Source organism: Myxocyprinus asiaticus, chromosome 31 (assembly GCF_019703515.2).
Source record: "Myxocyprinus asiaticus isolate MX2 ecotype Aquarium Trade chromosome 31, UBuf_Myxa_2, whole genome shotgun sequence".
Lineage (NCBI taxonomy): Eukaryota > Metazoa > Chordata > Actinopteri > Cypriniformes > Catostomidae > Myxocyprinus > Myxocyprinus asiaticus.
In genome coordinates, this window is record NC_059374.1 from 18956501 (window position 1) to 18969740 (window position 13240).

Here is a 13240-nt window from a genome sequence, read left to right on the forward strand (position 1 = left end):
TGTGTTATCGGTGCCTATAGTTGCTTTTTGGAACTAGGGATGTCAAAAGTATCGGTACTTCGGTACCAAGTCGATACTAAAGTAAAAAAAAAATGTTACGATACCAGTGTTTATGCAGTAACTGTAGAACCAAGCACTGACTCGGTTCGATACCTGCACGCTGTCTGACATACACACAAGTATTGACTTATTAAATGGTGACACACAAATTGATGCTCAATTAATCGAATTAACATCGTGATAGGTCCTAGTGTGTCTAATACACCTCAAAAGGATGTAATTTAGTTAAATATATATTCTGTCTGCATGTGCTGTGCGCTTTACAGTGAATGTGTGAAATCACAGCATTTAGAGCATCACAAGTGCTGTGCATGTTGTAATAGATGACAGAACAGAGTGCTTATTCACTGAGAAGAGCTTAGTGCCTGCAGACTATATGTAGATGACAGCATTTTGCGCTTTAATAATCACACTGGCCATTTAAACAACTGCTTATCCGGAGGTGTGAAGCTACCATCAAAAACAGACAAACTTAATAAAATAAGAGCTCAGTTCAACTTGCGACAGAAATATGTTAATACTGTATAGTAACGTAATATTCACTAAAATGTATATTCATATTAATAATCATTATAATAATAAGTTTAAGCAATATCTCACAAGCAAGATTGCTGTTGTACTTAATAAAAGTTATCAATGTTTTCAATTATACTGTGATGCTCTGTTGTGCAGCTCTTTATTTGACAAAAAAACAAGACCAATGTTGTGTTTTAGATTATGCTGTGAGGATCTTTACTGTAGTAAATTTAAATTTAATTTAAAAAATAAAGTGGGATGTTGAAAAGCAATTTTTCTATTTTCGTTTTATTAATTCATTTGATCAGACACCATTTTGATGCTAAGGTTTAATTAAACTTCATGGAATTCAGAAAAAAAAAAAAACGTTTCAGCTGGGCCCTACTTAACTGAAAAACCATTGAAGGAAACATGCATTTGTTTTATTTTATTATTTACATTGATACTTTCTAAACAGGCTAAAAAAGTGTTCAATAGCATATGTTCAGTTTTTGCTGTTTTATCGAGAACTGTGAAATTTTATTGGTATTGGTGCTAACTACTGAAATTTTGGTATCATGACAACCATGTTTTGAAACTATCGGTTATCTGCAAAAATATATGCCGATTAGTTTTTTAAAATATATTCAGTATATACACTACCAGTCAAAAGTTTTGAAACACTTGACTGAAATGTTTCTCACGATCTTAAAAATCTTTTGATCTGAAGGCGTATGCTTAAATGTTTGACATTAGTTTTGTAGACAAAAATATAATTGTGCCAACATATTAATTTATTTAATTACAAAACTAAAATTTAATAAATAATTAAAAAAAGGTTTTGAAATTGATGACTTGGACCAAATAATAAAGAAAAGCAGCCAATAAGTGACCAGCATAGATGGGAACTCCTTCAATACTGTTTAAAAAGCATCCCAGGGTGATATCTCAAGAAGTTGGTTGAGAAAATGTCAAGAGTACATGTCTGCAAATTCTAGGCAAAAGGTGACTACTTTGAAGATGCTAAAATATAACACAGTTTTGATTTATTTTGGATTTTGTTTAGTCACAGCATAATTCCCATAGTTTAATTTGTTATTCCATAGTTTTGATGACTTTACTATTATTCTAAAATGTGAAGAAAATAAAAAAATTATAATAAAGAATAAGTGTTTAAAAACTTTTGACCGGTTGTGTGTGTGTGTGTGTATATATATATATATATAATCTTCATCTAGTGAATATATACAGTAGGCTATAAAAAGCTTAATTTGGTAAATACTTAATTATAGAGCATTGTAATAAAGCCAAGTCTCCATTGTTTCAAAATAAGAGTCACTGATGTGTTTCAGGCATTTTTACAATTAAAAGTCCAGCGTTATGCACCTAATCTTCATTTCTCATGGTTATAATTAGGATTTTGGTTGGACCATAATCTGCATCTAGGATTGTATTCATTTTGACTCTTGTAGCAACTACGTCTGTGCCCGTCATAGTAAGGAAAGGCTAAGACATTTTTTTAACATTCTATAATAAAAAAAAAAAAACGTAATATAAATATAATAACTTCAACGAATGCCTGCTGTGTTAGAGAACGCACACTTTTTACGATCCAATCAATTCCCAATTGATAAAAAAAAAAAAACAATTCTCCTTGAATATACTGTTTTACTTGGAAAAATTGCACATTATGGCCGTCATTATGGGTTGTGAATGTCACTTTATACAAACCTCAAACCAGGTTTGTTGATTTCATTAGGCAGTAATTTCACTGCTTCTCTTTGTGTTTTCCCTCCAGCAACAACGTACGGTGTACAGACTGACCCTGGTGAAGGCCTGGAATGTGGATGAGCTGAAGGCCTACTCGGATCTCATTGCCCTCGGACAACCAGATTTCATCGAGGTCAAGGTATGCTTTCTTCTGCCTAATTTACTGCAATAGCGTCTAATGCAGGTGTGTGAACCCTTTTGAGTTTAATAGGTGATGCTTTAATAAGCTATTGCTGGAATCCCACAAATTTTCTTCTAATCCTTTTTGCAGAAAACAAGGTAATGACCAGGCTCATTAAATTAATTCTCTGTCCTAATGAAGTCATTGAGAGCAAATGAAGCAGGATCCTGAACAGATTGATTTTGGTCTCAGATAAGATTAACTTGTGTTTTCAGGAGGAATAACTGGAAGCCCTATCCTGCAACAATATGGGTTTGAATGCTAATAAATAAAGGGTATTTTACTTTAAAACTTAAGTGTTTTATTATGTTAAAATATTTTCATTTCACAGCTTAATATTCAGATACTATTAGTAAGCCATTTGTTGATTTCTCCGAAAAGTGTAAACACTTTGACTTTGTGGCGCTATGAAAATGTTTTTTTTGTTTTTGTTTGAGTGACCCGACCAGCCCAAAACAGCAACATTGACTCAACCTTTGGTGCAAGTTTGTGGTGGGGCTATCTGTTTGTCCGACCGATTGAAGATAGAGGAAGTGTTCGGTACACTTGTTTGGAAACAATCATAATTTTTTCAGTTGCAGTTGGTGAAGCTAGAGGTACAAAAGTAACATTCTTCAGCTTTAAACCTTTTAGCTCTGAAGGTGTTTTTAAATATTTCCTTTAGCAGTGGTATACCCAAAATTAAAGGCTTATAACTCTACAAAAAACCAATGTATATAAAGTATATTTTTTGGTATAATTTTAAAGAAAACATTTAAAACATTTTATGATATAGATTGATACATTTTTAAACTCTCAGCCTAAGAAACAGCTGAAAAATCACAATCTATTTCTATAAAGCAATCAAAAGTTATAGCATTACAAATATAATTTATCCTAGTGTCCAAAGCTTCTCCAAACAAATAAAACATAATAATTGTACATAAAAAAACTTAATTTCACATGCAAATACAAAAATGACTAAAGGTATGCTCTCCCTCCAAAGCATGCAGGCATGAGTAACGAGATCTCGTTCAGTTCCATTCTGTGTCATTTGAGCCATAATTGAGTCTGTGTCATGTACTTGGCGCCATCTCCTGGTGGCCATATGTAATTAAAGTGAACAATCCTGTCTGCCCATATTTGGATGACTTCTACCTCTTGTTGCAGCGATCTGAATCCTAACACGATTGGTTTTGCATTCCATGGTGCTGGTCAACGTACAACATAATTTCCGATTAAGTCATCTGATCCAGGAAAGCTAATGTGTTTTTAGCCAGATAGCACATTATGTGCTGTGTGCTACTTGTGTATTTTCTAATGATCTGTGCATCTAATGGTGTGATGTTTTATGTTCTGTTTATTTTTCTTGAAGTTATAAGTGGAAACATGGCTTAAAAACACCTGTTTACACATAACATGTCAAAGACATGTACTCCGCTATTACTCCCTATATTTTTGTCTGAGAGTAAAACAAATGAGCTGGTTGTATTCTACTCTTTGATAGCTTTCTAATGACATATTGCATATGGCTATTTGATCAGTCTGATGTTTTTACATCATACATTACAATAATATGAATAGTGAATTATTAATAAATTATCAAATGAAACACTTCTGATTTGTCTGCAAATTTCAAAGCAGTTGTTCATAATTCCTACATGCATTGTAAAGTACAGCTTCAAAGCTTTTAAACGATACCTATTTTGTGCTTGTAAAGACTGTAGTTATTAATATTTTGATAACATTTTGTTTCTCGGCAGGTCATCCGAATTATAGATTTCCTTAAACTGATCTTGTTGCACTCCAATCACTTTGGAAGCAGTTTAACAAGCTTTGTCTGCCTGTTTTTACTGGTCAGTGTAATGCTAGTAAACCACACCACAACACAGTAGGAGATAACAGATTCTATAAAACTCCAATAAAACAATGTCATTAACACATTTCATATCTTAAAATAATTAATCTTCCTTAAAAAGAACAGGTGCTGCTGAACCTTCTTATGGATAGCATCAGTGTTGGAGTCAAAATTCAATTTGTTATCAAGAATTGTCCCCAAATACTTATATTCAGATACAGTGTATACAGATCCATCACTTGTATAGTAGTGTGGATAACAGAGGATATTTTATTAACCTTGCTTCAAATTTTATTTTTAAACCAGAAGAATGAAATGGCTCAATAAAATGAAAAATAACTACTTTCCCCTTAACTATAAACATAATGAGTGCTATCATTGTTTTCAGTGATGTGCAACCTGTACATATCTGTTAACATCTCAAAAATGGTTTTGGGGGTGCCTGGGTAGCTCAGCGAGTAAAGATGCTGACTACCACCCCTGGAGTCGTGAGTTCAAATCCAGGGCGTGCTGAGTGACTCCAGCCAAGTCTCCTAAGCAACCAAATTGGCCCGGTTGCTAGGGAGGGTAGAGTCACTTGGGGTAACCTCCTCGTGGCCACTATAATGTGGTTCTCGCTCTCGGTGGGGCGCGTGGTGAATTGTGCGTGGATGCCGCAGAGAATAGAGTGAAGCCTCCACACCCGCTATGTCTCCACGGTAATGCGCTCAACAAGCCACGTGATAAGATGCGTGGATTGACGCTCTCAGATGCGGAGGCAACTGAGATTTGTCCTCTGCCACCCGGATTGAGGCAAGTCAGTATGCTACCACGAGGACTTAGAGCGCATTGTGAATTGGGCATTCCAAACTGGAGAGAAAAGGGGAGGGGGAAAAATGGTTTTGGGGTTTCATGACCCCTTAAGTAGTCATCTAGTGGCTTTAATGACTTTTTAATGAAATGCAAGTGTTAAAGGAATAGTTCACCCAAAAATGAAAATTCTCACATCATTTACTCACCCTCATACCATCCCAGATGGGTATGACTTTCTTTCTTCTGCAGAACACAAATTAAGATTTTTATAAGAATATCTCTGCTCTGTGGGTCCATACAATGCAAGTGAATGGGTGCCAAAATGTTGATGCTCCAAAAATCACATAAATGCAGCATAGAAGTAATCCATAAGACTCCAGTGGTTAAATCTATATATTCAGAAGTTATATTATAGGTGTGGGTGAGATAAATATAAATATTTAAGTCAGTTTTTGCTATAAATTCTTCTCCCTGTCCAGTAGGAGGCGATATGCGCAAAGAATGTGAATCACCAAAAACACAAGAACAAGAATGTGGAAGTGAAAGTTAAAGTGGAGATTGACAGACTGAGCAGGTAGGAGAATTTATAGTAAAAACTGACTATATAATATTGTTCTGTTTCTCACCCACACCTTTCAAATTGCTTCAAAAGACAATGATTTAACAACTGGAGTCAAATGGATTACTTTTATGCTGACCTATGTGATTTTTGGAGCTTCGAAATATTGGCACCCATTCACTTGGATTGTATGGACCAGCTGAGAAATTCTTCTAAAAATCTTAATTTGTGTTTCTGATGAAGAAAGAAAGTCATACCCATCCGGAATGGCATAAGTGTGCATAAATGATGAGAGAGTTTTCATATTTTGGGTGAACTATCTCTTTAAATTCAGATCCAAAGGTTCTTGTCCTACTTAATCAACCTGTCCCCAAGATATACTAAATAGATTAAATCTCTCTGCATCTCAGCCAGTTACTGAGTTTTTTTTTAATTTGCCTTAATGCATTTGGTGTTTGTTGACCTGTGTAATTACACTGTCATGCATAAATTGTAAAGCTTCATCTGCAGCACTTAACTGATCTTAAACTTAGTTTTAATAAGTGGGTTGTTCTGATACGGTTTGTGCTGATAAGGTCGCAAACAGCAGAGTGAATCAGGTGTTAAATGCAAATAATAAAATGCAACTAACCATATCGATCAGTCGAAGAAATGTATTTTTTACATGTGTTTATACATGAGTAATGAGCAATTAATAGCTGATTACAGTTACATTTCATGTTTAACAACTAAGCAAGAAAGAGAAACTGTGGCTTGTGCTAAATGGCAGTTTCTGCATTTCATCCAGGAAGATCTTTCACTACTATTTTATTCATCCATGTTTCTAATCTTTCCCTGTTCATATGTAAAGATCCACAAAACTGGCTTTAATCTCATTACGAGTCAACAGCCAATCATGTGACCTGTGAGCACAGCTGCCCTGTAGTAAGCCTGCCTCAACACATTCACATTCAATGCATAGCCACTCCAAAGTTAAGCCGACTTCAACTATGACATCCTGTTACCTAGCAACAATAATCGCCCACTTTGATAGACTGCAGAAGGCGAGGATTTACGCCTTCTTTAGTGGGATAAAATAAAGGCCATGAAAAAGTGTGAGAACATATTGCTGAATTTACCCCAACATAGGCTGGCTGTCTGAAACTCTAAGCCTGCCTTTTTCCTTTTTAATAGTTGTCACCTCTAGATTAATATTACAAATGTCAAATTACACTTTTGCTGTTTGCTATTATTTTGTTTACAATTGAGCTCTATCACTAAGGCGTAGTCTCATGTTTGATTACACACCAGATCCAATAGTGAGATTTCAACGATTTATAGAAGACATTTGCCCTAATGGTGTCACTTTGATTTTAATGATTGAACTGGGCAAGCAGGTGTTCATCAAACCTTCCAAATAGTGCCACTAATCATCTGGAATGTTTGTCTTTAATGTTTTGCTTACTCTTGATGCCCCAATGCAAACATAACATGTTTGCTGATTCACAAAAGTATTAAAGTTATGTTTTTATTACTGTTTATTTGTGTGCCTACTCTGACTTGTCAAAAGTAAATTGCTCCAATTATAATCAGTAAAACTGTCTACACTGGAAGCATTTGTTGCAGAACATCACAATTAGCCTTAATTTAAAGGGCACTGTTTCTGTTTTTGATGTGCTGCAGAGAAACAACGTTGGTTAGTTAGTTTAGTTAGTTAGTTAACATGCTGCAGAGCAACTCTAATGACTTTAGCTAATTAGTCAGCTAGTTATTTAGTTAGTTGACATGGCTGCAGAGCCACTCCAACCATGTTAGTTAGTTAGTTAGTTAGTTAGTTGATGTGCTGCAGAGCAATTTCAACAGTGTGAGCTAGTTAGTCAGCTAGTTAGTTAGTAAGTTAATTTGTTTGTTTGTCCGTTAGTTAACATGCTACAGAGCAACTCCAACAGCATTTGCTATTTAGTCAGTAAGCTATTAAGTTAGTTAGGACAACTTCAGCCATGTTACTTAGTTTGTTAGAGTAGAGCTGGAATGAAAACAGACCTTTTCTATGTGGATTGTTCACCGATTTTGCACCGATATGACTATGCAAAGGTACTCAGAAGGCTGCATTCTTAAACATTTTTATCAAAGAATATTTGACATTATTATTATACATTGTCAACCAATTCTTGAAATGAACACTGAGAAAATAAAGAATAAATAAAAATACAATAAATAGCTAAATAAAAATCAGTACTGTATGTTCAGTATCAGTCAGTTGCTGACCATTTAAATAAAGAATAAATAAAAATACAATAAATAGCTAAATAAACATCAGTACTGTATGTTTAGTTTCAGTCAAATGCTATTTTAATACTGCCAGTCAATTAGTGGCAGGTTGTAAAACAAGAAACATTTACACCTGCCGAGTGAAGAGATAAAAAGCGGCAGCGGTGTTACACCGTATTCTGCTATTCAAGTTCAGGGGAAACTTTCAATGATGGAAAACCAGACTTTTAAATATTACATTTTGTAAATGCAATGACTGGAATTGTTCGGTTGAAGGGGGTACCAAACTGTGAATCCTGAACAAAACATTTTGGTGAATGCATGTTTACACATTAACTTCCTCTCAGCTGACAAGCAATGAAAGTAGCTACATGGTTAGCTATAAGCTCGTTGTCACGGAGAGTAAAAGATGGACGTTGTTAATTTACTTTCCAGCATTGCGTCTCACCAACTAGGTAACAACGTAGCATGAAATCAACACTCAACAGACACAATCCACTACTGCACCGTTGTCTGCTGAGCTGCAAATAGATGCTCTGGTGCTTACCTTTCAATCTGCTACATTACTGACTGAACTGATAAACTATAGCTGGCTAACAGCAAACAGATGTGATAAACATGAGTGACATGGTTGTCAGGGACAGGGTTAACGTTATATTAGTCATATTGAAAAGGGAAAATGATGGGGTCATTGTTCAATAACTTTCCAGGATGTATTTCACACACTAGTTAACAACTTACCATGAAGACACCGCTTAACTCCGCACTGTCACCAGAACCACCGTCAGCTCAGCTCTGTAAACAGTGGAGTCGCAGCACGCTCTGCTGGACAAACTACGTTATGACACCAACTCTAAATCACCCCAAGCATTGTTTTCTGCATTATATGTTCTGAAAAAAAAGTTTTCATATCTATGCATATCGGAAAACATATACTCCGATAATGATATATCTGTGAAAGGCTAATATTGACAGATAATATTGGCCGACCGATAAATCGGTCGGGCACTAGTCTAGACTGGCTTACTAATTTATTTAACCTTTTGTTTTTAACCATCTGTAAACGCAGATTTTGTAAAATTATTGTGCACTTCTATAATAACCCATGCAAAGTACTAAGAGCTAACAGATGATTGGTATTAGTGAATATTTTAAGATGACATGCAGCTTCTTTTAAGGTGTTGTGGCATGACAAGTCAAAACGCATCATTGGTCACTTCCAGTGTAACACAGCAAATAAACAACCACAACTCATTCCATCCAATGCACCAACTTTTAGCAATCAACCCAGAATCCTTATCTTTTAAACTTTACAAGTCATCCTTCTCAATACTTCCATTTCTTTACCCTTATTTATTTAGATAAATTATGCTTTGCTCACATGAAATCAGACGACTGGTTTCCTCAGCCATTAGTCACAGTTTATATATAGCCAATCATCAGATATATTGACATATCATTTTCTTCTGTAGGGCTCTAGTGAGCCAGTCATCAAATCACCAGCAATGGCAGCATTTTGTTTTGTGTATATTTGGCCACTTTTGCGGACATGGAACAGAGTGGTGATTTATATGGAGTATAATGAAGTTCAGTGGTAGTTTGATGTGTTTCCATGAGTTATGGAGCTGTTCTACCCCTCCAGCTGTTTTGGCCGAGTGCAGCTTGCCCCTGTGGTAATTACTGCACCCAACATCTGCTTCTAACCATTCACATTTCTCAACACCTTTGAGTTCCCTTTGCTTTTAATTTATACACGTATGATGTATTCAGTAGGTACACACCATATTTACTCAAGCTGTCAGATATCAGAGGTTTTTCATTGTTGTTTAAAGGAATAGTTCACCCTCATGCCATCACAGATGTGCATGACTTTCTTTCTTCAGCTGAACACAGATTTTTAGAAGAATTTCTAAGCTCTGTTGGTCCATACAATGCAAGTGAATGGGTACCAGAACTTTGAAGCTCCAAAAGCACATAAAGGCAACATAAATGTTATCCATAAGACTCCAGTGGTTAAATTCATGTGTTCTGAAGCGATATGATGGGTGTGGGTGAGAAATAGATACATATTTAAGTCCTTTTTAGTATAAATCTCAACTTTCATATTCACATTCTTCTTTTTTGTTTTTGGCGATTCACATTCTTCCTGCATAAGGACTTATGCAAGCTAAATAGTGTCCCTGTCACTATACTGGGGCATTAGGACCCACACAGAACACAGGGTGAGCACCCCCTGCTGGCATCCCTAATATCTCTTCCAGCAGCAACCTTAGTTTTACCCAGGAGGTCTCCCATCCAGGTACTGGCCTGGCTCAACCCTGTTTAGCTTTAGTGGGCAACCAGGCAAGAGCTGCAGGGTGATTTGTCTGCTGACAATTAGGAATTAGGGTTCAGATTGCTGCAACCAGAGGTGGAAATCATCCAAATATGGGCAGAGAGGATTCAGTCATCATGAAGATGCTGCGTCTCACCGACCGCGATCAGATTCTCAGGGCGGCTAGGAAATCTCCACTTAAAGTTGACGGGAGGGACATCAGATTCACCACGGATTACAGTGCACACACAGTTAACCCCCACCGCGCTTTCGTGGAAGTTATCAGCAAGTCACTGAAAATGGGCTTTCAAACTTTTCTGATGTATATGGCACAGCTTAAACTGACTCGAGGCACGACACAGCACATCTTCAAATCTCCATTGGAGGTCGAGGACTTTTTGGGTGGTCTGGGTGCACAGAATGTTGCAGATGGGTAAGGTGTCATCCCAGATACCACCAAAAGGACTGTCTTTGCAGAGATAATCGGGTCAGTTATTATTGTAAATCACAATGTTACCATTTATTTTTCATTGAGGGCCTCTTTGAAAATATTAGTGCCATTTTCAGTATTAGTATTTTGATGGATGGGGGTACAAAAGTGGTTCCTGTTGGTCTGCCACCTTTCTTGGGGCCACGTTGTCCAACGGTTGGTTATTTGTTTATTCATGTGGTTTTGTTTTAATTTCCTGGGAGTGGTTCTTCTCTCCTAGTTTTGTTCTTAGTTTTTTGGGTTGTAGGGTGTTTGTGGGTGGTGTGGCGACCATGGTGGGTGGGTAGTTTCTCTCCTTTAGCAGAATTGTGTGTCATCTGAAGATTGAGGTTTTGCATTATATGTCTATTTGGCAATTGGAATAAGCTATCTTGCAATCATAAAAATGAATACAGGAGCCCTTAACATAATCAGCTGGAATGTTAACGGATTGAACAGCCCTATTAAGAGAGCCATGTGCCTGGACTATCTATGTAGACAGCATGTAAACCTTGCTCTCATTTGGAGAAAAGTGAAATACAGAGGTTTTCTAACAAATTCTATCACGTTGCCGCATCAGCCTCCCTAGATAGAAAATCACGGGGTTCACTTGTGATAATGAGACGAAGGCATCCTTTTAATATTTTGGAAAGGTACATTGATGAGGGTGGCAGAGTGTCATACATTAAAGCTCACATCGCAGGCCAGAATTTTGCTTTTATTTCAATTTATGCTCCGACACAGTTTGATAAATAATTTTTTCCTGCTTTAACTACAACCCTTCTGCGAATTCTGGACTGTTTTCTTATCATTGGTGCTGATATGAATGCGGTGACTGATGTTTCTCTTGACCACCCTGGCTCACAGAATTATTCAACACAACCTCTGTCAACTATTGCTCTAAACAAATTTATGTCAGATCTAATTTTTTATTTTTTTCCCTTTTTTCTCCCAATTTGGAATGCCCAATTCCCAATGTGCTTTTTAAGTCCCCGTGGTCGCGTAGTGATTCGCCTCAGTCCGGGTGGCGGAGGATGAATCCCAGTTGCCTCCGCGTCTGAGACTGTCAACCTAGATTAGATTATATTCTTATATCATCTACAGCATATTCAGAAATACATAATGCATCTATAAAGGCATGTCCACTTTCTGATCATAGTGTCGTTTCAGCCACAATTTCTCTTACATCTACACCAACAAAGGCTGCACGCTGGTGCTTTAACAACACGTTGCTAAAGGACGAAGAGTTTTGCGCAGCACTGAAAGAGAAATTAGGGTGGTTCATAGAGGTGAATACCTGTTCGGTAGACGATCCCCGCTTTCTCTGGGACGCTGTAAAGGGATGCATATGGGATTTCTCAATCTCATTTGCGGCTCATTTAAATAAAACTAGATTAAAGTTGATAGGCACTCTGGAGACAGAACTGAGCAGGCTTGAGGGCCTTCAACAGAATTCGTATTCTGACAGAACCCAACGAGAAATAACTATAACATGCACAGAGCTCAACTCTTTGCTGCAGCGCAGAGCTGAGTTTCTGATACACAAAACCAGGAGAACCTATTATTTTAATGGGGTTAAACCAAGCCACATTTTGGCCCTTAGGCTGAAGAGCAATGAAAAGTACTCTAATATCATGGCAATTCAAACCACTGACGGCCTGATTAGTGAACCCAAGGGTATTAATGGAGAATTTAAACGTTTTTATCAGTCGTTTTACCAGTCGGATGTGGTCTTTAATGATACCACTTGCGCTTACTTTTTTCAGGATCTATCTCTTCCGTATCTCTCAGAGGAAGAAGCAGCAATGTTGAATGCCCCAGTCTCATTAGAAGAGCTTAAGGAGGCACTTACAGTCATGAAGAAGGGGATGGATGGGATGGTATCCCTCCTGAATTATACCTCCTCTTTTGGGATGAATTGGGGCAACGTTACGAAGTATGATTCATCATTCTATTCGAGTGAGCTCCTTTAATAATAGTGCCAACATGGCCATTATTACTGTACTTCCAAAGCCTGAAAAAGACTTAACGCAATGCGGAAATTATAGACCACTATCCCTTCTGAACAGTGATGTCAAATTGTATGCTAAAGTCTTGGACAGCTTTATGTCTGAATTGGTACATACCAATTAAACTGGGTTTATCAAATCACGCTGGGCAGCTAATAATGTGCGCTGACTACTACATATCAATGCGGACAGCGGGATTGACTCACCATGTTTAATACTGTCCTTAGATGCCGAAAAAGCCTTTGATAGGTTGGATTGGCAATACCTCTGGACAGTACTAGAACGTTTACGGCTTGGCAGAGTGTTTATCAGTGTGATCAGAGTTTTATACGTTAATCCCTCTGTGATAGTCATGACAGGAGGCATCTGTCCTTTGCAGTTTGCAATCTCACGCGGGACTCACCAGGGGTGTCCCCTCTCCCATCTGTTATTTGCTCTTTCTCTCAAACCTCTGCCTCAGAAAATTCAGCAACAGGCCATGGGGAAACCAATTACTATTTGTTA

At 37.2% G+C, this 13240-nt stretch overlaps 1 protein-coding gene across 2 annotated transcripts in view; it reads left to right on the forward strand.

Moving 5' to 3' along the window:
- Nucleotides 1-13240, forward strand: part of LOC127422338 (S-adenosyl-L-methionine-dependent tRNA 4-demethylwyosine synthase TYW1) — a 104596-nt gene that overhangs the window by 71534 nt on the left and 19822 nt on the right. For both annotated transcript variants that reach the window (XM_051665790.1, XM_051665791.1), the window contains exon 14: nt 2354-2464. In XM_051665790.1, the coding sequence (XP_051521750.1) occupies nt 2354-2464 (111 nt within the window). The remainder of the gene's footprint in view (nt 1-2353; nt 2465-13240) is intronic.